At 26.5% G+C, this 27,973-nt stretch overlaps 2 protein-coding genes across 2 annotated transcripts; both read right to left on the bottom strand.

Annotated features, from left to right (window-relative positions):
* Positions 1–6,621: 6,621 nt before the first annotated feature.
* LOC129966660 (18S rRNA aminocarboxypropyltransferase-like) lies at positions 6,622–27,592 on the bottom strand. Its single transcript, XM_056081164.1, has 6 exons — positions 27,474–27,592; positions 18,758–18,902; positions 15,695–15,905; positions 14,606–14,799; positions 8,710–8,883; positions 6,622–6,734 (listed from the first exon to the last, which is right to left on the bottom strand). Exons 2-6 carry the CDS (start codon positions 18,882–18,884, stop codon positions 6,673–6,675), a joined length of 768 nt encoding a protein of 255 aa, XP_055937139.1. The 5' UTR covers positions 18,885–18,902; positions 27,474–27,592; the 3' UTR covers positions 6,622–6,672.
* On the bottom strand, positions 26,218–27,467 carry LOC129966659 (beta-1,4-galactosyltransferase 7-like). Its single transcript, XM_056081163.1, has one exon. The coding sequence runs from the start codon at positions 27,298–27,300 to the stop codon at positions 26,413–26,415; it is 888 nt and encodes a 295-aa protein (XP_055937138.1). The 5' UTR covers positions 27,301–27,467; the 3' UTR covers positions 26,218–26,412.
* Positions 27,593–27,973: the final 381 nt, after the last annotated feature.

The following is a 27,973-nucleotide window of genomic DNA, read 5'->3' as shown; positions in this document are numbered from 1 at the left end:
TATTTGAACAAATTATGAGTAATATGAGTAATGTGCTGCTAATTCTCATTCTGATGAAATTGAACTCTGATTTTTTTTAGTATCTTTATCATGTGTATATACAGGGTCATCCGTTAGAAAGGCAACTTGGGCTATGAAGCAGCATGCACCAACAACAGCACAGTCCTCAAATTCAATACAGAGTTTAACCAGTCTATTTAATGAGTATTTTATATGTTGGTGAACCACATAAGAACAGTAATCACCTTTCTAATACGAAAGAGGATATGAAACATGTACATAATTTTACTTTTTAATAGTAGATTTTTATTCTTAAATTTTACATTTGTAAAAAAAATTCCAAGAAATAAAATATGAGTTTATTGAAAAATACTGAACTGTGCCACAATTTAATAATCTACTAATTATTCAGCTGATCTTTAAAAAAATTTTACGAGACATCAATAGCTCCATTCTGATTTTTATGTTTAAAAAAAAGTTTATAAAATAAGCTGTCAAACGGTGAGTGATTCATTGTTTAAAATGTCGTGTTTATTGCTTACAACAATTTATCATTAAAGATGTCATGTTAGCCAATAATATGCAATTAATACAAATACTCAAAAGCAACTAGTTTGAGCATTTATTGTAATGTAGGTATTCTTTTTTTCATATGTATGTCAAATATATAAAAATTTAAAAAATTGTTTTTTTGTAAGTATATGGGGTACTGACTCCCCTTAATATTAAAGCATATTTTTCATATAAATGATATATTCTAAAAAAATTTTCTTTGGAATTCTTTTGGAATAAATATAAAGAATGAAATAATTTTCTAGAAAAATTAATAGTTTACTGTATGTTTTAAATTACTTGCATCAACAACAATAAAAGAAATAATCAGTATCTGCTTAATTATATCTCAGAAAAATATCTTAGTGTCCAAAAATTCATTTTTATACACTTGTATATTTTTCAGGGGTGGATACTGGGGGGGGGGTCATTCAAACCCTCTCCCCAACTTTTGAGAATATTGTGAAATTATAGAGTTGACTGCATTTGGGTAATTGATTAAATTATATATGATTGTTAGATGTATAGTTTGATTATAGGTATATATATAGTTTTAAAATAAATTAGTTTATTTTTATAATCCATCTTTTTGTGCCTTACATATCCAATCTTCTTTTAAAAGAATAAATTTAAGAAAACAACATCCTCCATTGATTAATAGGCAATTCTCCATCTGGGATTCTTGTATAAAATCACAGTTAGGAAAATTAGGTATAATAAATTAAATAGAGTGAAATCAAGATAGTGTGCCTGTAAAAGAGTACTATGTGCTATATATTATCAAAGAATTTATATTATACTCTTTATTTTATATATAGAGTAAGCAATTATTTGTGATAAATTTAATGTTGATATTTGGGAATCATGGAAGTTTTAAGTAATGGTTTTCTTTATTTCTTTCTAATGCTTTCTTTTGTTTCATATTAGATTAATAAACTAAAGCTTAAAAATATCAGCTTTATATTTGCATGTAAAATAAAATCAAGTAGTATATAATGGTACAGTTTAAACTTAAACACCTTATTCCCAGTTGATTCCCCTTTCACTGGTCCCCAAAGCCTTCCAAAAATTTTCTGTATCCAAGAATATATTTTTGAAAATGCCTTCCCCCCAAATGTTAGTTTACATCCACTCGTAATATCTTTTGTACAAAGCTATTAAAAAATTTTAAGAAAGTAATTTATAATTTAATAATAAATCCTGTTTTCAATTCAAAACACTTTTATGCCCATATTTTTTCCTCTTAAATGTTGTAAGCACATTTTTAAAATTAAATGTGAAGGGATTAATATATTGCGTCTTTGTGGAAAAAAAGACTATTGGAATGTGAAAATAAATATATTTTTTCAAATGTATTGTTGAATGATTAAGGCAAAATAATATTCTTTTACAAAAAAAAAAAAAAAAAAAAAAAAAAAAGGAGGGCTTGGCACTACAAATTTTTTTTGAAATTCAATTTATAATTTTTTTACAGATTATATTATTAAATTGATATTGATATACAAAAGAAGGTAATTTAGCAACTATCATTTTTTTTTAATTGAAAGAAAATAAATGATAAAAATAACACAAATTAAAATTAAAAATGGTTAGCATTATACATAAAATCTTCTAATAATTACTCAGTTTTAAACTGCCACAATTTCATTAGTTTGATTTGTTTTGCTGTACAACTTTAAACTTGACTGATTTTATTTTCAATAGCCACAATAATATAGCTTGGAGCAAGATAAGTATATCTTTAATATTTTCTACAATACTTATATTCAAAACATTTGTTTTCTGGAGTCTCACACTAGTATATTCAGAAAGCAGATTTTTTTTATTTTTATCAGTCTGCTATCTCTTCAAAACATTATTTTTTGCAGTAATCAAGATTTTTTTTATTTGCAATAATTTAAGAAATTAAAAAAGGAGCAACAAAATTTAAAATTGCAAACTTATAAAAAAAATCCCCTAATACTGGTCTTAAAAAAGTGATTTTTATGTGTAATAGTGAAGTAGAAATAAAAACAAAAAGAATGCAAAATACAGAGAAAAAAAACGATTTGAATGATGAAAAATGATAAACATTTATTAAATTTTTAAAATCAATTAATTCTAAAAATGATAAAAATAATGTAAATGAAACTAACCATATATTTTCATCAGTTGTTTTGAGATTGATAAAAATCAGATCCCCCACCCCACCCCAAAAAAACTTTCAAACTTTTAGATATGAAGTTTGAAATGTGGGCCAAGCTTTCCAATCATATAGATTATCAAAAAATACATACAGGTATTGTCTAGCTTTACAAAACATAAAGGAATAGTATATTAGATTATATTAAATGTTTACCTACATTTTTTATATTGAATACATTTATTTTTATAAATGTAACTAACTGTTTTAATACAATTATTTTAATGTTCTTCTTAAAGTCTATGCCAAATCATTGTATTCTGTCTTTTTATAAATTTTTAGAAAAGTTTTAATAAAAATTTTACATATTGATTCGTGGATATTTATTTATAGAAGCCATTAATACACAATGAATATTATACTTTGTTTTTCACAAATAAATGAGAATTTAGCTATCTGTATGTAGTAATAATGTTAATCTACGTTGCAAGTAAATTCTTTCTTCTACACATTTTTATAGATATTTAAACCTAATTCATTTGCAAGATTAAATGTAATATATATAATTTTTTCTTTCAGTTTTGTATTGCTTAGTTGAGAGAGTTTTTTTACGAATAGTAATGTTTATTTAAATATTTATATTCTTTATTTCATTCTCAATATAAAACCTTTCAATATTATAGCAATGGGCTTTTTTCTATAAATATCTAATTTCTTGAGAGTTTTCCTCTACTATTACTATGATCCAAAATTTAAAAAAAAAAAAAATTTCATATTCAGATGAAAATATTTCAATAATAAAATAAATAAGATATGTAATCTCCTTTACTATGATGTAAATTGTACTTTCTTATTACTTCCAAATATTATCACGAAAGGAATTATTAATTTCATTTGTGGTAAATTTAAGAAAATAACAAAAACTAAATATAATTTTGAACGTTAAAATTGCAATATAGTAATTTTTGTAAAGATTTCTTGCATATCTCTTTTTCTTACTATGAAAATTCAGCAAAATTATGTATTTATGTTACATGATATTTTAATACTGCATATTTAAGCAGGATCAATTTTCAATGAGTTTGGTCTTGTTCATTTTGAAACACTTTTAAAAAAGGTTAAATAAAAGAAATATTCCATTGTAAATCAAAATTACAATGAAAAGGGAAATATATAAAATTATTACATGCTTTAACAGCTTTAACATTCACCTCATTTGCTTTCATTGATTCTATATGCATGAAAAAAAAAAAAAAAAAAAACATACACACTTTTGTATCCTACAGTTTTTGAGTTCTTATTTCCAATTCCTTAAGAAGTTTTAGGATCATCACCTCTAATTAATTACTGTTGTAAAATTTTCAGATATAGAGTATTTCTTATCTTATTGTATCAAGATTGCTTTGAATGTTCATTCTAGAACATGCAACATAAAATTGGTCAAGGAAGGGGGAAGTGGAAGTTTGATGTGGTTAACATTAGAAGATTGCTTTATTGTAAAAAGCAAAATAAATTGGAAATTAAAAACCTTGAAAATTGAATGACATATTACATGAGAGAAGAGAATTGTGGATAATGTATATACTCTCCTCTCCTTTATTGTTACTTATAACCAATATCATTTAATTATCTTTATAAATTTTTGTGATGTATAGGTTTTTGAAATGTCTGTATAATTATTTCACATTAATTTTTTCATTTTTTTAATATACCAAAAACAGATGGATTAAAATTAAATTTGATGATATGACAGTAATGAAAATGTCTAAATTAATTATGAAATTAAAAAGTTATAGTCAGAAAATGCAAAAGTGAAAAGGAATGTGTATTTACAAATTTTAAAAAGTAGACCTTGAATATGATATGTACATATACAAAAAATACAATACCATTCCTTTTATGTTATATAGCATTATCAAAATCATAAATATGCGATTAAATGTATTCTAAATTCGTGGTTTTGTAACTTCACTTTTTTTTGTCTTGTAAATTACACAGATATTAATTAAAACACTTCTTTTTTTTAGCTTTCAGCAATGGTGATGTTCACATGATTAAATATTTGATAAAACAATGAAAACAGTTTGAATTTCAAGGCAACAATATAATCTACTTTTGGAAATTGAGCAAAAAATATTTTTTGAAAAATCACTAAAATTAAGGAAGAATATGCATGACTATTAAATTAATATTATTAAAAAAATTTCTGAAACAGCATTATGTTTATTTTTCCGTAAAAATATTTTTGGACACTATCGTAGGAAAAAATTAAATTAATTGTTAATAAATTAAAATTTAAAAAGAATTACCCCCAAGGTGCACATTTTCACCTTCCAAGGTATTGATATTCAACATATATAAATCAAATTTGGTAGCTGCAGAGATCAAACAGTTTGGTTTATAGAGAGCAAACACATTCATATATTCATTTTTATTATTAGTAGTAGACAATGTAATGAAGACTGATGAACTTATAAAATCTTAATTTCAATAAAATGTTACTACCTTTTTTTCACTGACTTCTGACTGTCTAACACTGACTTATAAAGTCAGTGGGCAACAACAACAAACAACCTTTTTTTTTTTGACAACTATGACAACAACAACAAACAACCTTTTTTTTTTTCTTACTTCTTTTAATAAAAATTGATTAATATATCAAAATGAATATTAAAATATATTTAAAATTATATTTCATTTTCAACTTTTAAACAAAAAATAATCATACAAAAATAAAAATAAAATTCCATCACTTTTTTTTTTACAAATATGCTGCTAATGAAATTAAATAAATGAATAATGAAATTAAATAAAACATATATTTATAGTAGGTAAAATATTACACATGCCCCCACTTTAATACAAATGAAAATCCAGCCAAAGTACTGCCTATTTATACATTTTGTATCCAATATTAGTGTTATCTGTATTTCTGCATATTGGTAGCCTATTACTTTTGTCACTTCTCTCTCTCACTGTGTGTGTGTGTGTGTGTGTGTATATATATATATATATAGTGTGTATGTATATATATCTATATATATATATACATATGCCTTTACTAAGAATAAAGATGATTGTTGGCATTCTACAAGCCAAACTGTGTGACTTATAGCTACGAAATGCAGCACATATATGCATTGAAATATGGGAATGTGCACATCAAATATATATATATATATATATTGAAATTTTACTAAATTGAAAATTAAGCAAATTTTTGGCGTTTTTCTGTAATAACTTGCAAAAATATGACAGCACGAAAAATTTCATATCATTTCAAAATTTTAAAAATTGTCTTTTTAATGATATTAATTTAATAAACAATTTTAAATTTATTTATTTATTTGCCTAATTTCCAACAATAAGCTATATTGGGTCATGACCATTGTTGTTCTGAAATTCAAACCATTTTCATTACTTCACCAAATATTTAATCACACAATTTTTTCTATTGTTTGTAACTAAAGAAGGATTCAAATTAATATTTGTGTTTTTTTACAAGAGCACAAAATTTAAAAGATACCTTTATTGTGAACTGGGCATTTATGTTTTTAATAGCTGTATGATGTTATGGAACTTGTCACCAATAGAAAGGTTCACAATAAAGAGAGATTAAGTAAGACAATTAAAATAACATAACTATAATACCTGAAAATTTGGCAGAATTAAAGACACAGAGTTAAGTATATAATAATTAATATATGTGTCAAGAGAATTATTTGCTTATTAGGAAAAAGCAAGATTTATAAAGCTATTAATTCCATATTACCACATATCATTCTCATTTTCAGAAAAGAAGCAAGCTCTTTATACCCTTCTGATTAAACAAGATATTTCTTTAAATACAAAATAAAATATAGATAGTATGACTTGGGTGCATCAAATTAATCAAGTTTTATTCAGAAATTGAAATCTGAAGAATAAATAAATGAATTGCTACAAACTTGTAAAGATATACATTTATTACAGTTGAAATATATACAATTTCTTAGAAGTTATGTAACTTCTTCCTCTTCATCTTCCGAGTCATCACCAGAAGATGGCCAATCGATTTCACCTACATTTATTAAAAATAAGTGAATACATTTAATTGCTATTAATACTGTTTAATATAAATTATTAAAATGATTAAAAAATATAAATTAACATAAAATACGTTTTTTTTTTGTCATGAATTATCAAACATAAAAAGCCATAAAACATTTAAAAAGATGTAAAGTTTTTAAAAGGTTTCATACTCATAGTCTTTTAATCTCATGAGAAGTCATCCACTTACCAAAATGCTATTTAATTTTAGAATTTCTAACTGCAATACCTATTTTAATGTCATAAATAAATTCAATTGATGAAATATGTTATTGGGAAGCTATTTCCATTTTCATTAAGAGAGATTAGGTATGTTATTACATTTTTATCTCAAAAGAATGGCAAATGAATTTGAAAAGTAATTGTAAATGTTACAGTCAGTATTTGCACTATATGATACAAATAGAGTGAGATATAAATTTTGCCTGTTCTCAAGAGTTTTATTTATTTTGCCGACATTGCACTTAAGCTTGAATCATGTTAAGAATAAGAATAAGCTCAAAGACACATAAGTATTATTATGAACTAAAGTTTGCAAATAAAATAAATAATTGTTCTAAAACATTCATGATTTAATCATAAAAAAATCATTTTAGAGTTTAATATATAAAGACTATAACATTTTAATGGCATAATAACTTAGTTATGATGATATTTTATCATAGCTAAATTTTTATAATTTGAACAGTATTTTTTAAAATTTAATTGGAAGTTTATAAATTTAAATATTATCAATTCATTAAATATTTTAACACTTAATATTTCAAGGTTCTTCTTTGGAAATACCTTTTTTCAACTAATAATTAACCCAAAATGAATAATAATAAAGAGAAAAAAATATCAAGAAAATGTAACAACCACTACACTGAACCACTGAATCATAAAGAAGAAAAGATTTAGAATATATTTCAATCAAACAACATTATTCTTAGAAATATGGAAATGACAATTTTTATTATTCAGTTTGTGTGAATGTAAAAATTAATATAATATGTCAAAGTTTCTTTTTTTTTTTTTTTTTTTTTGAAAATTGGTTAAACTAAACTACATAGTTTAAACATAACTACATAGTGATTCATTTCTTAATATATTTATAAATACTTTAAATTTTTATAATTTACAGTTTTTTAATTCAAAAATATTAATGAGATTTCATTAAAATTAAAATTCTCTACTAATCAATTTAATTTATAAGATTTAAACTAAGATTATTCTGGCACAAACAATAGTACTTTTATTACTTCTAATTCTATTAATAGAATTTGTTGGTAGACCAAAAAGGTTAATGAAAGCAATTATCAAAATAGTGATTTCTTATACAATAAAATTGAAAACAATTTTTTATAAGACTTTTTATATATCCATGTACAATAATAATGAATACAATATTTTTATTACATTAAATAAATTTTTTTAAACAACTCATAGTACAGTTATATGCATCAAAGGAAGGAAATTTAATGTAACCACAAACTATTCAAAAGAGTAAATTAAAAGTTTGCATCTAAAATGATGCATTGGATATCCTTTCGATAAAATTAATAATATTGTTATTTACAATGTTTAGATATTAAATCTGGAACATCACAGCACATTATAAAAATTATATTTAAATTCCTTTTCCCAATTTTGCATTTAACATAGAAAAAGTAAACAAGTTACTAAGAATATTCTATCTCAAAACATTAATAAAAAATAATAAAATTGGATTAAAGATTTTACATGATCATAATCATGTTTTAAATAAATCTAAAATGAAAAATTTGCAAGCCAATATGGTATTTTTGTTTGACTGTAAGGTGAAAGAGTGCAGGATGACTCTTATCTTTCACCCTGATTATTCAGGTAAGTGCTTGCAAAACTTATTATTATTATTATTATTTTTTTTACAATAGCATGAAATGTTAAATATTAGCAGATTTTGAATTCATTAAAAAGTTAATTACCTTTATCAGCATGGCGCTCTTCATCAAGTTTTCTCAAATAAGCAGCTTGTATAGATAAAATCTCTTCTGATGATGAACAAGAGGCATATGAAGATAAAAGTTCTTCATTTACCGACAGAAAGGTGTGGCCCCACTTGAATTGTTTCAAGTAAGATTCAGCTAGTTCATTAAATCCTGTGCAAAATAGAAAAAAGTATATTTGACTGAAAAAAAAACAACAACTTTAGAAATATTTATACTCTTTATTGACAGACAATTTACATTATTTTCAAACAGAGGATATTTTATACAGTCTTCCATGATTAAAAATTCAATTTCAGAACTTCAGAACTTTCAAAGATTTGAATAGAAAAAAAAATGAATTAATTGTTTTCAATGGTATAATAAATTATTCTAGCATAACAATGAATTCATATCTTTTCTTCTCAAAATTATTGTTTATTCATAATTTTGTATGTTATTGTACAAAGAATGCTCTGATAAAACAAATTTTAATTCTTTTAATCATTATGCCAGACAAATAACAAAAAATACATATTTTTGTTCTAATTGTAAATTATGGCATTATAAAATATAAATATATAGCATTTAGATTTTAAAGCACAGACTTTAGAAAAAGCAATATTTATTTCCATTAAAAAGTATAGGCATTATTTTTTTCCCACAGAATTTCTAAGAAATATTTCCTGATTTTCATAATTTCTAGAATATTATTATTCATAAATTGTTTTATTTATTTATTATTTTTATTTTGGTAATATTCAATTTCAATAACATATGACAAAGCAAATATCTTCCAAAAATTGTTAGTGAATATAGATATAATAAGAGCTACATACATTAGTGTACAAAATTTAAGCAACAAAGTAATTTTCATTGTAAACTATAAAACTGTAGAAAAGTAGTTTGCTATAGTTACAACAAAAATCCAACTCAGCTGAAAAGCATATGCAGATACTATCAGGACAATGAATTTCAAATGACATGAGGGTATGCGAAAGGCCTAAACAATGCATGCACAGCAAAGCAGCTTAAGAAGGAAGAAAATTGCATTTTTATATATTTGTAAAGTGAAAGTGACATCAGTATTTCAAGATGCCTTGAAACGAGGTAGAATGACTAGAAAAAAAGCATGGTTTGAATGAGTGTTAGCGATGTTTGGACTTGAGAAAAAAGTTGTTTGATGCACTTGCAAAACATTCTAGAGTAAAGGTACAGCTGTATAAAAGATTGGTGGTGAGCGGACAAGGAAAACAATGGCAATATATAACCAATATATCGTCATGCTGATGAAAAACCAGACAACATTCCTTAGCACGTGTGTAAGATAATAAGGACAACAGGTGTCCTAATTTATTGTCGCCAAATAACCGCTATTTTATTCATCATCATTTTAATTTAGGTTTATTGCAGTTCATTGGTCTCTGCTGGGGTCTTCAGCTATATCTTTCGGTAATAATGAGCTTTGTGCCTTTTTCAATCCGTGAAATAGAAATAGCATGTGTAATGTGGTGAATCAAATTAATTAATTTGACAGGAAAAAAATAGATTTCGAATTTAGTAATGTAAATGTAATTTAAACATGAAAATAAATGGTATATCAATGGATTTATTTTAAATTTGTGGGGTGAGAAACATTATGAGGCTGACGAAAGCAAAAGATTCGGTTAGGATTGAAAAAATCAGAGGAAGGAGACAAACCAGCATGTCTTTGAGGTTATGTATTGTAATTGAAAGAACCAGTTCTATTCAGATGCTCGGTGATGATAAACAGCTGACGAGGAGCAAGAGAAAACATTATTTTTAAAATACAGTTTTGGTCGTTTTTTTTATAGTCAAAGAAAGACATCATATTAGGAAATTATCTTAATAGTGGGGTTTCTAATGTTGAAATTTCGTAGAAATGTTTAGAAAATTTTATTATGAAATCTTTTATACTATGTTTTCTAAAGGTTTTTCCAATTTCTTCTTTTGGTATCCCATTTGCCCAGCGTCCAGAATGAATGCTATGTAAAACTATGGCAGCCCTCAGGGCAGGGCTGGCCATCGGGGGGGGGGGGGGGGGGGGGCTGCAGCGGTTGTTATGCACCGGGGCCCCGCGAATGAAGGACCCCAATATGATCAAGAACTAAAATAATGTTCTGAACGGTAATAGCGGGATGGAACGAAGAGAGAACGAAATTTAAGTGGAAAAATCGATGAATTTTGAAATATACGAAGTTTACAGATATATTACAGTTTAGTGCAACATATTATAACCATAAATATGGTAATTTATCTCATCTATTAAATTAAACTGCATGTATTACTTCGATAATTCATACTTTAAAATGTTTAATATTGTTAGATTTAATCATGTCCATGGCAAGGATGTATCCTTCAGGGTGTCAAGATTCAGTTTCAAAAAAGAAAATTAGCAGAAAAAAAAAGAGGAAAAGCTATATTTCAAAAAGTTATGAGTAGATCTGTTTTCTTGTCAACGAAGTATTTCTGGCAATGAAATTGCTTCGACTTCAGAAGTTACAATTCAAGCTTCAACTGGCCAAGAAAGTTCCGCACCAATCACACAACCTTGCAATGAAAGTGTAAAAACAGTGAAAATCTTTCAAGAACTATATTTTTTATACAAATATGATTGAATTAGAAAGTAATGATAATAATAAATGTAGTCAAGTACATATAGTGATTCAGGCTTCTGACCAAGCATTATGAATGATAAGTTTAAAATGATTTATGTTAAAAACAGACCTATCAACACAAAGGAGTGTTTGCTAAGAATGCTGAAGGTATCATTTTCCACCACTTACTACTTTTTTTTTTAAAAAAAGTATCTATTGGTGAAAAGCAACTTTGCAGCTGACTGATTTATTAAAAAATGCAAGACTCAGTATTTTGTTTTAAATGTATATTATTTTCTAGGAGAAATGAAAAATCTACATGATTTTTTCATAAGTGTTTATAATAACTGGAGAAAGTTATCAACTGTAATTCAAGATCATGAGCGTTCTGTCACTTAATTCATTTATTACTTGAAAAGAGTTACTGAAACAACTAAATTTATATTCAACTATTGATAAAGCAAATCAAGTAAGTCAAAGCAAATAAATAAGGAAATGGAATGACTTAAAATACTATTTCAAAGAATTGTAGATGTGATTCTATTTTTAGCATGTAATAATCTTCCACTATGGGGAAGGATACATGGAATAACAAGAACGCCTAATAACAGAATTTTTTTAAGTTTCTCGAATTATTAAGTAAATATGACTTCGTTCTTATGGATCATATAAATAAAATAAATAATTCCAAAAATAGGATTGTATATGATTTAGCACATACACGTAAATAACAAATTATTCCTACGATAGGAAATGAAGTTCTTAACAAAATTACAGATGATACAAAAGTAGCCAAATATTACAGTATCCAAATGGATTCTACTTCTGATATTTCTCATATAAAACAAAGTTCAGTCTTTATTAAGCATGTAAATTTTGAAAAGAAAATATTAAGTATAGATGAGTCATTTATTGGGATTATTGATGTAACTGGACTCCCAAAAGCTCTATTGGAAATATTAAGTCAGCTTGATTTAGATATTATGGATTGTAGTGGACAGGCATACGACAACGGCAGCAACATGAAAGAGAAATATAAAGGAGAACAATCTAAAATAATTATTCTATACCCTCATGCAATTTATATGCCTAACCTATGACATTCTTTTAAGTTATTAATTTATGATGCCGCTTCCAGCAACCAGAATATTGCAACGTTTATATTGCTTATTTTCTGCATCTACAAAAAAATGGAAAATTCTACAAAAGCATTTAAACATTATTCTTAAACCATTATGCGACACTCATTGGGAAGCCAAAATAGATACGGTTAAAGCAGTTTATATACAGTTCGAACAAACTTGTAATGGCCTTAGAAGAATTTACTGATGCAAATAATAATAATACAGCGATATCCGAAGCTAAAAGTCTATTGGATTCAATACAAGAAATGACATTTATTTTATGTTTAATAGTATGGTTACAATATTGCCCAGAATTAACACTATCAATAAACTATTTGAAGTAAAAACCATTGTTCTGGACTGGGCTTTTAATTTAGTCAATAAATTTAAAACTTAAATCTAAAATTTAAGAACACAATTTAACTTATATTTAGATGAAGCAAAAGCGATCGCACATAATTTGAATCTTTCAGAACATTTTTCTGAAAAACGATTTCGAAAAAAAGAAAAAATATATTTCTAAACAGCGGAAGATGAAATTATAAAAAAGCCAGTTGTGGAATTTAGATGTTAATTTTTTATTCTGTAACTGATACTGTTATTGTACAGATAGAAGATAAATTTAAAAGTATTTCAAATTAGTCACTGATATAAAAACTAGAAAGATATGAATTTGAAAAATGTTCCCAAAACTTAGTAATGTTTTATAATACCGATGTAGATGAAAAGCTAATCGTATAATTGCTTTGCTATGGGATTTGAATTTGAATAAAAGGGATATAAATAATGCACTACAAATATTGCAATATATATTAATTAATAATTATAATGTTTTATTTCTAAATGTATTAACTGTGTTAAAGCTTTTCTTTACATTGCCAGTAACTATAATAAATGCTGAATGCTCTTTGAGCAAATTAAAATCAATAAAGAATTGTCTTCTGTCAAGCAAGTGTGCATAACGCTTAAATGCACTAGCACTTGTCCAAAAAATTTTAATTTTTCAGAAATAATTAATGGCATCACACATTAAATAAACGTGCAGTAGTAATTTGTGTTCGTACTTGTATATTTTTTGACTTTGTAAAAAATGTAGGGCTCCAAATGGCTTCTTGCTCACGGGCCCCTTCATGGAGAAGGCCGGCTCTGCCTCAGGGGTACTGTTTATAATGATGTAATGAATACAAAGACTGGACATCTTTTCAATAGAATCATTTCTTTTTTACCCATAAGAATTGTAATATTTTCACAAATGATTCTCGATGCCAGCTGATAGAGAGAAAGATGAGAATACGTTTTCATTACATTAACATTCAGAGAAAGAGATTGGTGAGGTACTCCAGATGAGCTTGTGTGAGGAGTGTAATGATAAATGGAAGAAAGAAGCTCCACATTTTTGATAGAAGTAATATTTCCTTACTATTCAATTCAAAAATCAATATTTCATCTCCTTCTTGTCCAGATACTGTTTATTACTACCGCCATTCTGGCAATAATGCTTTTTTTCTGCATTGTTCCCCAATTAATGCATTCAAATCATTTTTTTCCAACTAAACTTTTTATTACATTGTGTCTCAGTAATATGAATTTCATGACTTTCATTGAATCTCTGTAAGTTTTTTTTTAATAGCAAAATCAGAAAAATTCCACACTGACACTTTTCTTTTGCTCTCTAGTGTATTTACAATTCATAATCACGAAGGGAAAAAAAATCACTTCATATAAAGTTGATGCACATATAGTTTTCTCTTCATGATCTGCTGTTTCCCAGAATTACAACTCAATAAATAAATATCCATTCATATTGATGACAGAAGAAAAGAAAAACAGATTTATTCAAGATTTTAATTGAGATAATCTTTTATAAAGTTAAGGAAATTGAACTTAGAAAAGTTATACTGAAATTCAATTTTGTCTTTAAGAAACACTTAATCAAGAGATTCCCAAACTTATGTTAAATTATAAAAATACATAGAACTATTATAATTTTAGTGGAGCACGAATTAAATGAATATCCTCCTGAAATTTAAATTTTATTAATAGATATATTTTTGTAAATATACACATAAAAATTCCCACTAAATTGCTATTACTTCCTTAACCATGCAAAATTATAACTGATGTCTTTGTTTTAAATAAAGAAAAATCTCTCACCTGTAATATAAAAGACTGCAGCTAAAGCTTCTACACATGATAAGCTGCATGGTTTTCCGTAGTTAATAGGGTTGGTGGCTACAAAATAAGGCAAGAGACGTAAGTGGTTGCCTTTCATTTTAGAGAAAGGAGTTTGTTCAAGACATGCCCAAGAACAATCAACAACAGCTGCCCCATGTTCCATGATGATTTCTCTGCAAAGACCTTCTCAATTATCATTCAGCAAGAAAATATATAAATAGATTTTATTTCAGTCAAACTTTTATTATTATCTTATATAAGGAAAGACATGATTTTCTAATTTTCCTTGCAATATATTAAATTGAAGATTTTAGATGATTTTATTAGCATTTTTAAAAGTAACTGTGACTATACATGGAAATTCTCTGTTACATTCCAAAATATTTTATTCATATTTTTGCGATTTTTCTTTATATTCCTATACATGATTGCACACATTTTGTCATATGTTCCTAAAATTACTTATTTTAAAGTTTAAAGAAACTAATGAGTACTAACACTTTCAACATTGTTAAAAATGTAATTATTAAATATGAAAGTTATGAATTCTTTTTACAAAACATATAGTGGAAAAAGCAGGAAAAACCTTGCACTCCATTTTCAAGGATGAAATTGTAATGGTAATAACAAAAGAATTAAAACTGTATAATCATATTACTTCTTAGCGATTGCATTTTTCACATTCACGTTGTGTTAAATTAAGCTAAAAAATGTTGTTGTTAATCATGTTTACACCGCAAAAAAATTCCTCTACCTGAAATAAATTTATTAACAAGTTTGTCATCCAATTAAAAGTTAAATTTTTAAAAAATGACATCATTTTGTCCTGCACTATTTACACTTTTTAGCTATAGGACTTAAAATAATTCCATTGAAACTTTGACCCAAGCATATATTTATTAACAACAAGTTTGTCATCCAATAAACAAGTTAAATTTTTAAAAAATGACATCATTTTGTGATTGCCAATTAATCCAGTTAAAACCTGCACTATTTAATCTAGGTAACTACAAAAGAAAAAAAAAATACCATTAACAGACAGGCATTGCAAATTTTGTTAATACTTACTTATCTTGAGGCCCAACACATTTTTTAGCCATAGGACTTAAAATAATTCCATTGAATCTTTGACCCAAGCGTAAAGTTTTGATTAAACCTAGGCGAGAAAGCTTCCTTCCAGAGCACTTCTTGGGATCACACTGACCCAAATCCCACATGGCAACCGGAAAAGGCACATCAATATGATACCGATAATCTTCAGGCAACTGCAGATGTTCCTCTGAATTAAAAACATCAAAATTAATAAAATTGAAAAATAAACATTGCTGAGAGATGCAATATCATTATGAATATGAAAAAAAAGCAAAATTAATAAATATTGTTATGAATTTGTAATATTGCTTCCCATGCGGTAAGTTTCCTGACAAGTAAAATAGTTTTACAAATGCTTCTGACAGATGCTGAATGGGTGCCAATTAATGATCCTCAGCCCTGGCGATGAATTTCGAAGGAAAAATTGAAGTTTCCAGAAACTACAAGCATCTTGACTATAGCCACATTACTACTCCAATTTCGACCATGTTTCTAGAATCTTCTTTGCCCTGTCACGGAAACTATAAAAAGCGAGGAGACGAGCGGAAGTCAGCAGATGAATTGAGAAACGTGAGTAGCTGATCAAAGTATCTCTTTTCTGAGTTCTTTCTGAGCACTTTGCGCTAGAACGAATGTTTATCACTGATTTGCTGACTGTGTGCTGTTTTTTACTGCGAGTGCTGTTCTTATGTACATTCGGCTATGTTTTGTCACTGTGTTTTCGTGCTTTTGAGTTAGAATAAAGCGTTGTTATTTGTTATTGAGCTTGTTAGACTCCGTTCAAGGTACATCCACAGGGCTGGATCTTAATTTTTGAGAAATTTCTGTAACAATATACATAGTAAATTAAAATTCTGATTGAATAAAAACATACATAATATTAATGGTGTATAGATATTTTTTGAAAAGGATTGCAGCTGTCCCCAAAATAGTAAAAGCTTTTATTTGCATTTAAAGGTAATATAAAATATTTTAAGAATTATATTAAATGGTTCTATGCCATGCCCATTTTGAAAACTTTGCTCAGATTACTTTGGTTATGCCAAATCATAAAAAGATAAAACAAAAAGTGAGTGGCCAGAGTTCTCATAATTTCAAAATGGCGTATATCAAAAATTTAAAAAAGAATTTGATTGAAAAAAAAAAAAACGCTGCTAAAATGTTTAAGAAAGAATTATGAAGCCTATTTGTAGAGTTGGATTATAGTAAAGAAAGGTAAAGTAAATATTTATTGAAAAATGCATTGTACAAGGGGTGTTCAAATTAAAAGGTACGAAACGACACTGTGGGCATACATGAAGACTTTATTCAAAGTATACACTATAGGCCTGAACACAATGATCCCATTGATTAACGAGCCGAAGAATTCCTTGTTCCCAGAATACTTGTGGCGTTCTTGAGTTCGCCGTCCAAGGTCCGCTACTTGTTGAATTCCTCGAGCATAGAAGAATCATTAACTCCGATGTGTACTGCGAGACACTCCAAAGACTACACCGGCCCACCAAAAACAAAAGACCGGGGCTACTCACGGAGGGTGTGGTTCTGATCCATGATAACGCACGGTCACACGTCTCCAGGATCACACGCGCAGAACTACCCGAGTTCAAGTGGCAGCAGCTCGACCATTCGCCCTACAGCCCGAATATGTCCTCCTTTGATTTTCATGTGTTTGGTCCCTTGAAAAAACATTTGAAAGGGAAGCGCTTCAACTCAGAAGGCGAACTCAAGGGCGCAATTATGAAGGGCTGAGTCTTGTCACGGTCGCAGGAATTCTTCTGCTTGTTACTCAATGGGATCGTTGTGTTCAGGCCTATGGTGTATACTTTCAATAAAGTCTTCATTTATACCCACAGTATCGTTTCGTAACTTTTCATTTGAACACCCCTTGTACACACATACACACACACAATTATTGCAAATATTTATTTATACATACAGAGTGAATTTGAGCTAATTTGTTAAATGAAAGAGTGTGACAGAAGAGCCCATATGGAATGTAATACACTATGGCAACACTGCTCTATCTCTTACCATCTGCACGTCATGGCGGATGAAATAATTGTCTATGTACTCGTCGTCTTTGTGTACTCGTGTCTTCGGGTAAATAAACGTCGTCGTTGTTTTCTACTGCCGCATGCTGATATTGTTCTCTTCACCATACACCCACTATCTAAACTAACCTGGCGGTGAGGTGAAATCCGTAACAATATAATCTTCAGTTTTATATTAAAATTGTTATGTAGCACTGCAAATGTTTGTAGAATGCACTACAATTCCATTCTCAAAATTTTTATGTCATTATTTTGAATATTAATTTTGTTCAGCTTTACAATCTTAACATTTTAATTCAATTACAACTATAACTGTACATTACTAGTTCAACTATAACTGCTTCATACCACAGAGCAATTTTTTTTAATATATATAATATTTAGTTTGCTCTTAAGTGCAATTTTTTAAATATAAATTTATAAAAAGCAATTTTAAACAACATAATAAACCCATATAATGCAACTTTAAACCACACAATAAACCTTTACAAATCAATTTTAAATTACATTATATGTTTGACACAACGTAATCAAAAACTGTTTATGCTACTCTATAAACCTTTTACTTCACAGATAAACTCTCAATTCAGTATTTTGTGATCTTACACATCATCACATTATGTTAAGTCATTAAGTGGAATCCCATTCAAATATTTTGAAAGTTTTGACAGTGAATTTATTAAATCTATCTGGCTAGCATGGGCAGTTCTTGTATCATAAGGCATTAATAATCCTAAAATCTAATTTAATGTAAAATCATCAAATCATTTATTAGTGAAATTTTTTCAGAACAAATTGCAGATCTGAAAAAGTGTTTGAACACATTTCAATCCATTAATTGAGATATTATTTCAATGAAATTATTAATACTTCAAAATAAACTTTAGCATTTAAATTTAATCCAGAACATGAAAAAATAATACAAAACTAATTGTGCCACAATAATAAGAATAATGAAGAAAAAAAAATATTTATCTAATGACATTACCTTCAAGAGTTAGTTTATCTATGCAATCTTCAATTCCTTCTTCTTGATGTTCTGTTGGTTTCCTTTTGTTTTGTTTTTTATAATTATTTTTGTTTCGTCCAGAATGATTTCCTTTAGATTTATTCATGTCCACTTTGTTTCAAAACTGGAAAGTAGAAATTAATATATAAATCTTAAATAATTTATAGAAACCTATTGCATAAAAAAATTATTATATATCAAGTTAATTATAAAAATATTTTTTATAAAATTTTTCAAATATAAAAACATTTTTATAATTAAATTATCTATAAAATTATTATAATGGAGTGTTTTTGGATCTCACTATAATCTATATTCCAAGGGAAAAAATTATTTATTAATGGATGAAATAAGTATAGAAAGCAAAAGAATAAATGGTAGCTTAAAATTAAGAAAAATTTTCAAAGCGAAAAAAACACCCTTACATATCATTAATACTTTCCAATTAAACTAAGGAATAAAAACCAAGGGAAAAAAAGCAAAGAATTTTGCAATTACCTTTTCTGTTCAAAATATATGGAGATACTTACTGTGATATTCAAGTGGATATAATTACAATTTTCAAACTTTTTTTGAAATTAATGCACAAACTTTTAATATTATTTAATTTTGCTGCATAATTAATTCTTTTTACATATTTTATCATAAGCAAATTAAGATGTGAGCTGCGGGATCATACTATTTGGTAACTTTGAAATTAAAAACTTTGAATGAGTTCAACGAATTTATTTTTTGATAATAGAAATGTAACATAAAACTGAAGCATTATATTGTGCAAATTCAAATAATTCTCTTAAATACTTGAAAGCAAAAAAATTTTAATCAAAAAATTATAAAATAAAAACAGTTAAATTTTAGTAAAACTTGATTAATTCAGATTTTTTTACAGTAATTGTAATACTTTTTTTAGTAACAATATCCTGTTTAAATTTATTTTTGTTAATTTAAACATAAAAATAAATTTGCTTTGTTTTTTTTATTTCTGAAATGCTTTTATTGGTTAAAAATGTCTATGTCCTCGTTGATTTCAGTGAATAGTTTTTAAAATTCTCAGTGACTAACTTAAGTGACTTAATTGCCATATAAAGAACTTATCCCCCCTCTTTTCTTAAAAACTTTTAACTTAAAGAGAGAGAAATTAAACTATATATATTTTATGATTTCATTGAAAAACTATGTTGAACATTGTTTATTTGCCAATGAAAACTGCTAAGTATTTATTAAAATATTTTTAAATATTAATTTTTAAATTAAAATTATTTATCAAAAAGAATTTACTTTTATTTATTCCTTGCCTATTATTTATTACAAAATTGTTAAACATAAAAAAAAATGTTTACAGCCACTTTTAGTTCCTACTAGCTGAACTCATTTTTAGGCTGTATAATTATTATAATATTATTTAAGTTATGAATTAAAAGAAACAAAATAGTTAAAAAAATCAAATATTTATATATAGTATATAATACTCTAGATCAAAAGATTAAATTTCCCAACAATATGAATGTCCTTTCATAAGAATATCATCAACTCATCTTGAAGCTATACTTTGACTGTTGGAGTTAACACCAGAACTGATATCCCACTATCCAAACTTTCTGGATTAAACGAAAATGATAGTGTTAAATTCCCACTATTATTAACACAATGCTCTGGAAACATATTTAGTTTTTTCTAACTATACAACTGAAGTGAAAATCAGTATCAAAACCCATTTTTATGAGATCAAATGACACAAATAATGGAATCTTAACATTTTTCTTTACAATTTTTAATACATAATTTTCTATCTGAATATAAAATAAAACATACAAGATGCATAGAAAAGGAATTTATTGTCTACTGTGATTCATTTTTCACCAAAAAAAAAATCAAAGAAATAAAATTTTAAAAGAATTGTTAATTGCATAATCAATTAACATACTTTTCACTAAACTGTAGAAAAAATTTACTTTGTGATTCTTCTTTCATGGCAGTTTTAACAATGACTGAGAGAGCAGATGCATAGTTGTATCAATTAGAAAATGTGTTTCAAGTTATTGCAAGTGTTGTCGATTTAAAGTTAGAAGATGAATAAGATATTGTATTGCTGAGTCTTTTTTTTATGTGTGTGTGTATTGTTCTTTTGTTTGTCATGTCAAACTGGTATAAATATACAACAGCTTACTGCATGTATTTCACTCATAATTACAATTTTTGAATGCCAGTGTATACTTTATATAAGGTAGCCAAAAATCTTTTTTTGTGAAAGTATCTTAGGGATCTTTGAAAAATAAGTATACAATTTAGTATGTATGTCAATATATTAAACATTTGGGAATTAGAAGAAATTTTGCAAGTAGTCAAACTAGAACAGTAGGATAATGCTTGATTCAAATGATCCGAGAATCTTTTCCTTGAAATAATTTTGTAAGACCTATTTAGGAAATTAATTATATTGAGTTACCCAAAAAACATTTCACTAACTAAAATATTGAAGAAGAACATTGTTTTTCTTCCATTAGTTTTTCTTCATGAATGAATAAGTAATGATGAATAATATGAAATGGCACATAACATAGATCAACTAATAATCAAAAAAAGGGATCAGCTTGAAAAATAAACATAAGGCATGTTAATAATGGATTAATGTCATTAAAATAACTTGAAATATATTATACACGAAAAAGAACATAAAGTTTCAACATAATATTTCACTGTTGATATAGTAGCTACAAAACAATCTGTAGAAACATCCGTCATGAATTTTTTTTTTAAAGGCCAAACCACTTTACCTTTAGAGAATGTTTTATTTTTAAAAAATAAGATAAGCTTAAATAATTGGTTATTCTCTCTTTTATTCAGGAATGTATGAAATATATTGTTTAATAGAGTTATTTTACATGAAGTGTTCCTTCAGATTTTCTCCTTATTATCTATCATCATTCTTTGTACACATCAAGTAATAGAATCCACCATTCTGGAACTATTAATATATCTTTGAGTAAATTTTAATCCTGTTAATAGAACTTTATATAGCATAATTTTAAATGATTTATTATTGTCTTTTCCCTCACACAGTTACTGAATACAAATTTGTGGTTGATGCAGAGGTAAAAGCTGCAAAGATGTTATAAAGATACAACACTGAAAACTTCAGCAACTCCTACTCAAACAAATAAGTGTAGAAGACAAATTAGCAGATAATCTAGAATTTAATGATATGAAGCATCAACTTCCTTAAAAAAAATTTAGCTCAACAAACCAGGAAAATATTTTGATATCTGATCTACCCTCCAGATATTACAGACCGATTGTATACTCTACATTGATTTTTTTCTCCTAAATTTTAAGCAAAATTAAAATTCTATATATATGAAGATGAGTAATTTGCAAAAATGAATAAAATAGATAATCTGTTATGCATATATGATTTTTTTAATATCACAGCTTAAAGTCATTTTTAGATCAGCAATTCTTTGAATCCAGAAACTCCATAAATCCAACACTTGATATAAAGCCAATGAATTGAATTTGGGAAATAGTTCAACTACAGATAGCTCAACTACAGTACGTCACTTGTACTTAACAATTCCTTCCAAAGCAGAAAAGCAATTTTTCCATGACTAACATTCAGTTAAATATATTTTTTCATACAACATAAAAAAATAAATTTGAATATCACTTTTTCAGTTGCCTCTACTGATAAAATGAATAGCATAGTCAATATATTGTAGACCTTACAGTACTTTAAGCATAAAGAAATGCTTGTAATTGTCATTATAAATTAATCAAAGTGCTTCGTTATTCTATTGTCTGAAGCTTTTTATCTGAAATTATTTAAAAATTAATATGCCATCACTTGCAATAACTGCAATTAGCCATCAAGAGAAAAGAGCACTGCATAGTGCAAAACTTTAAAGCAGTTTATGGAAAGGAAACTAAGAAATGTTTCAAAATCTTAAGATTTAATACAAACTCTACTCTATCACAAAGCTATATGTCCTTATCCAATACTCCATAGTTTAATTAAAAATGTTGTAATCACAAATAATTAATAAATGAACAGTACTATGAACAGCAGATAAATTAGATCTGAACAGACAGGAATAGCGACAAAAATAGTCATAATTTAAAATAATGTAACTTTTCCTAATTTCCAAATTTTTAACATACTACTATGATATCACTAAAGTATTTTCAGAATTAACACATACCAAACAATGTGCACAATTAGATATGATAATTTTATTCATAAAATAATTTTAAATAGATGTAAAATAAGATACTAAAAAGTAATAATAAAAAAATTTTATTGCTTACAACTTTGTATTTTATAAACAATACATATCAGACATATTAAATACATAACATTAAAAGGCTCTGGAAAAAGTGAAATATAAAACAAAAATAAAAATTAAGTATTTAAAGATTAAAATGTCTACCAACAAAAAGAAAATTGTGAACACATAAAAATTTTCAATAATCTTATTATTATCATTATTTCCTTTTTAGTTTTGAATCTATTAAGTTCATAAATTATTGGATCAATTGAACTAATCAAATTATTTATAAAATCAAAAATTAGATTTAACTACCTTTAATGTCAATAAAAATAATTTAAAACTCATAATTTTACAAAGAATATCTCACTTTTAAGATAAATATAGGTTAAGCATTCCTTGACAACCAACTGCATTTCATTTCTTCAGAGTAATTATATCTATGACTTTCAATTAGAATTTAAAATGGAATCCAATTTTTATTAGAAATTTTTGAATTTTGATTTAGAAAGAAGAATTATTATTTAGAGTCTTTGTCATGTCATGCATGTAACAAGGCTGCAGCTATACTTTAGATGGAACAAGATTGATTAAAATTTTATCTTTTCTATAATATAATCAATTTTCTCAACTATGATTTTTAAGCACCAGCACACATAATAACAAATTTAGAAGCCTTCATTTACTTAAAAACTGGATCTGTAGATTGATGGCATAAGCACTAATATTCAGACATTAATAAATATATGATGATATAAGTACAATATTCGACATTTTTTTTTTTCACTAGGCATAAAAAGAATCATATAAAAGAAGAAAAAAAGTTTCATTTTCAATTCTTTCAAGACATACCTCATCCAAAAAATTAAAAAATTATATTGCAAATCTGGATTCCAAGGGAAAAGAAATACAACCAAAAATGTTCACAAATTTGTTATAATTATTAGACATTTTGAAAGTGCAAATCATGATGAAATATTTTTCAATTAGTTAACATTTTATTATTTATCATAAAATTTAAAAAAATGAGTGATAATTAAACTCTAGATTAACATATCTCTTGCCATCCTTTACATAAATGAATAGAGGTAATATTACAAACAAAATATTACTTAAAATTAAATTTTGATGATTCTTTTTAAAAATAAAACTGAAAATTTCTAACATATTGTTTCACATTCTCAGATGAAAAAAATTTATTTAAATAAGGACAAAATGCTTTAATTAATGCAACATTACAAAAAGAATAAAAATTAATATTGCTTTCAATTTTTATCATAAGTAACAAGTAAATATAATAAAAGAGTTATTTTAATGTAAGAATTAACATTTAATAAATGTGTTACATATTTAAAATGAAATTTGATTTAAAGCACGGAATTAAAATATAATGGCTGAAAGGCTGCATAAAGAATAGAAAGGAAAAACTTAAACTATGTACTTAAATCTTATACACTTGTCATATGATAACTATACTGGAGATTGTAAACAGGTGAAAATATTACATGCAAAGCTAATAGTCATCAATAGCTTTAACAATTGGTTCAGAAAGAGAACAGAAAATTATTTACGTAAAATATTTTATAAAAACTCTCCAATAAGTTAAAGAGTTTATAAATCATAGAAAATGCTGATTTCAGAGATGAAGTTGAATTTTCTCTTGCATTACTTAAAACTTTATCTCAAAATAGCAACAACTTTTGACTAATAAATATTTTCCCTTATAAGTTTAAGTAATTATTTACAATATTATTTTATGAATCAATTATCTTATTCAATTCTATTTAAATTTTTTCTCAGTAACTCAATCTAAGAATTTTTGAATACAACAGTAAATATAAACAATAGGAGCTAACGTTTAGCATTTGTAATGATTACATATTATGTTTATATTAGCTAGTTATATACATTTGTTATAGTAGAGCATTTAATGAAAAAAAGGATATTTTTCTTTACTCTACTGTTACAAATCTAGTCTCAGAATATTTAATACTTTATAATGATATTAGAAATGCATTCACAATCAGAAAATTAATTTAGATAGACTTTCATTTAGCATTAGCATATATGGAGCTCTTCTCACTCATTATAATTATGCTCTATGCAAATTATACATAAATTATGGTGACACAAAGAAAAATTAGCATATATATATTTATTATTCCTATCACTATATTTTCTCAATATTGTTAAGTAAGGCATTATATTTTTAAAATATTAATTTCAAAATTAACACAGAATATTGTAAAAGCAAAAGTTATTTACAATGTATAAAGAAAAATTAAATTTACAGCTTACAATACCTTTTAATAATTAGTAAAAACATTTTCATAGCAAAATCAGATTATCAACAGATTTTTATCTTTCTAGGTAAATTATAAAAGAATGCTAAAATATTTGAAAAATAAACATTATAATGGGCAATCATAAATTGCTAATAATCAACATTCAAAGGTTAGGCAAATTTTTACCACTTTTTAAAAGAAATATTTTGAATAGATCCAAAGACATTTACAATGAAGCAAATTGCTTGTTCTATGCAATGTTATAACAATATAATTCATAAATTTCTAGAATAATGCAATCTGCTAAAAATATTGAAATAGATTGCATGAAATAATAATGTTGAGATTGCCATGATGTATGAAGATTAATAATGCGAAATATAATTCGACAGATAAATTATAAAATATCTATAATAAATTATCTGGTTTAAGAAGAAATTCAAACACTTTCAGGTTCTTACTTCACACATTAATTACATCGAGAAATTCTTCTGAATGATGTTTTGATTTTCCCTTTTATTAATTAAAAATAAATATCTAACTTTTTATTTTAAAAGCGTATTCATATAATTTCTACTTTGTTGAAAATCACATTGATTCTAATTAAGAGAACAAACAAGAACTGCAGAAACAATTAATAAAGTAAATTCATAGTTTTGTTTAAACCAAATAATATAAAATAATCTCTTAAAGAAATATAAAATTCACTCTTAAACAATTACTTTATTAGCTTCTATTACTTATATAATAAAAAAATATATTTTACTGAATTTATAATAGTAAAAGATATTATAAAGATAGATTAATACAAACAGTAATTAAAAATAGATAACCAATATGGGGGAATAATATTAATCTTCCTCCAAAATTTATTTTTAAAAAGTAATGTAATCAAATTCTGCATTTTAGAAACAATTAAAAGATTATCATTCTGAAAAACTTCAAATTATTTAATATTATCTAAGATACAAATCTTGAATAAATTATCAGTATCTATATTTCTGCGTTATGTTTAACAACAACATTATATCACATTACAGCACACAAAATCATATTGCATTAATTACAAAATTTCTAAAATAAAACTCTACAAAGACTTTTTAGTGTTTCCTGGTTTATGTTCACACCAAGGAGTTAATGAATAATTACAAATTAATTTTACATTATGTAATATAACAGGAGCTTGATCGATAGTGATATGTTGTGTTGAAATTAATTCATATTGCACATCTGCTAGGCCTGTCAAGCGATCCCTTTTCCTAGTTGCTTCTTTCTGATTAAACAAGCGAGCAGTATCCCTACGTCTAACAGTTCGATCATGCAGATGTCTGAAAGTGTTATGTACACCACTATTAATGTTCTGTGGGCGGCTGATATTAAATTTTGCTTCCTTCATTCTTGCAAAGAATTCATCATCTTCTAAACCCCATCCCCAATATCTGTTTGACAAGCCATTGACAAGTTCAAACTGTTCCTTGGTTAATAGAAGTATGCCACCAACAAAAGTTGAATAGTGATACTTTGGATGGTACTCAGGAGATGCAACATGGAACGGTCCATTTTCAGGGTAGGAGTAGTTCAGTTTAGGATTTAAAGGTAGAAGATCCACATCATGCATTGCTAGATAATCACAATCCTTTCGGCTCAAGATATGCCCAACATTGATAAGTGAGGCACGATTAAAACGCAATTTATCAACTTGATTAATAACATAAATAGTATGTTTAATTTTCTGTTTATTCAAAAAGTCGTGAATATGAGGGGCAAATTGTAAAAGTTCTTCGAATCTGTCTCTGAATGGCACAATTATGGCAAGTCGATGTGGACCCCAGGAAGACTGGCGATCTTGAACTTTATAAAAATCAGCTTGAGTACAGTTTGGAGAAAGAGATGATATGGCTAACAAGACGGAGATCGTAACGGAAGACGCGAGTAGTAACAGAAGACCGCCGACAAATTTTCTCATTGGTCCCATGATTTGAACTGAACTCTATATACATATTATCGTATAATATTAAATTAAATTAGCATGAAAACACTTAAATTCCAGAATCAAATGGTAGATATTGTAAATGTCTCGGAAGCAGAATATTAAATAACCACATATTTTACAGTTCACATGATATTAACGACACAACATATACTTACTTTCCAATCACATTGCAGAGAAAAACAATCCCATACAAAATAAAAAAAAAATATATACGCGAATACAGAGTTGAAGTATTTTCTCTGTCAAACAGAAGAAGTTAATGCTGATATTATCGGGGGGAAAAAATGAAAATATTGTTTCTTAGATCAATATAAAAAATTAATAAGCTTTATCATAACCTTTTCTAAAAAATTAATGGGGAAAAAACTAAAGAGAAGGATGATGAAAAAAAAAAAAAAAAGAACAGGAAGTTTAGTGATAATGCTCATGCAATATCCGGTTACATGATTACCTACAGCTGCTTTTCTGATATCCAAGACCTGGTGGTAAGGCCTGGTGGTAAGGTTTCCGAACCGGAGGGTTTTCAGGTTGGATACCTTATTCCACCGAAGAACCGTTGTGTAAAGGGGTCTGGTGCACGTTAAATCCATCGGGGCCAAACGTCCTTCCGCTGGTGTGGTGTGGAAAGTTGAATAAGGGGATGCTAGCTCAGGTG

Source organism: Argiope bruennichi, chromosome 4, assembly GCF_947563725.1.
Source record: "Argiope bruennichi chromosome 4, qqArgBrue1.1, whole genome shotgun sequence".
Taxonomy (NCBI): Eukaryota; Metazoa; Arthropoda; class Arachnida; order Araneae; family Araneidae; genus Argiope; species Argiope bruennichi.
This window is presented reverse-complemented; position numbering and strand designations above follow the sequence as displayed.

Coding starts and splice junctions, on each gene's coding strand:
- LOC129966660 (XM_056081164.1), bottom strand. CDS start 18,884: ATGAATAAATCTAAAGGAAATCATTCTGGACGAAACAAAAATAATTAT. Junction 15,906..18,757: donor AGATAAACTAACTCTTGAAG/GTAATGTCATTA, acceptor TTTTTAATTCAG/AGGAACATCTGCAGTTGCCT. Junction 6,735..8,709: donor AGAGCGCCATGCTGATAAAG/GTAATTAACTTT, acceptor TAATAAATGTAG/GTGAAATCGATTGGCCATCT.
- LOC129966659 (XM_056081163.1), bottom strand. CDS start 27,300: ATGGGACCAATGAGAAAATTTGTCGGCGGTCTTCTGTTACTACTCGCG.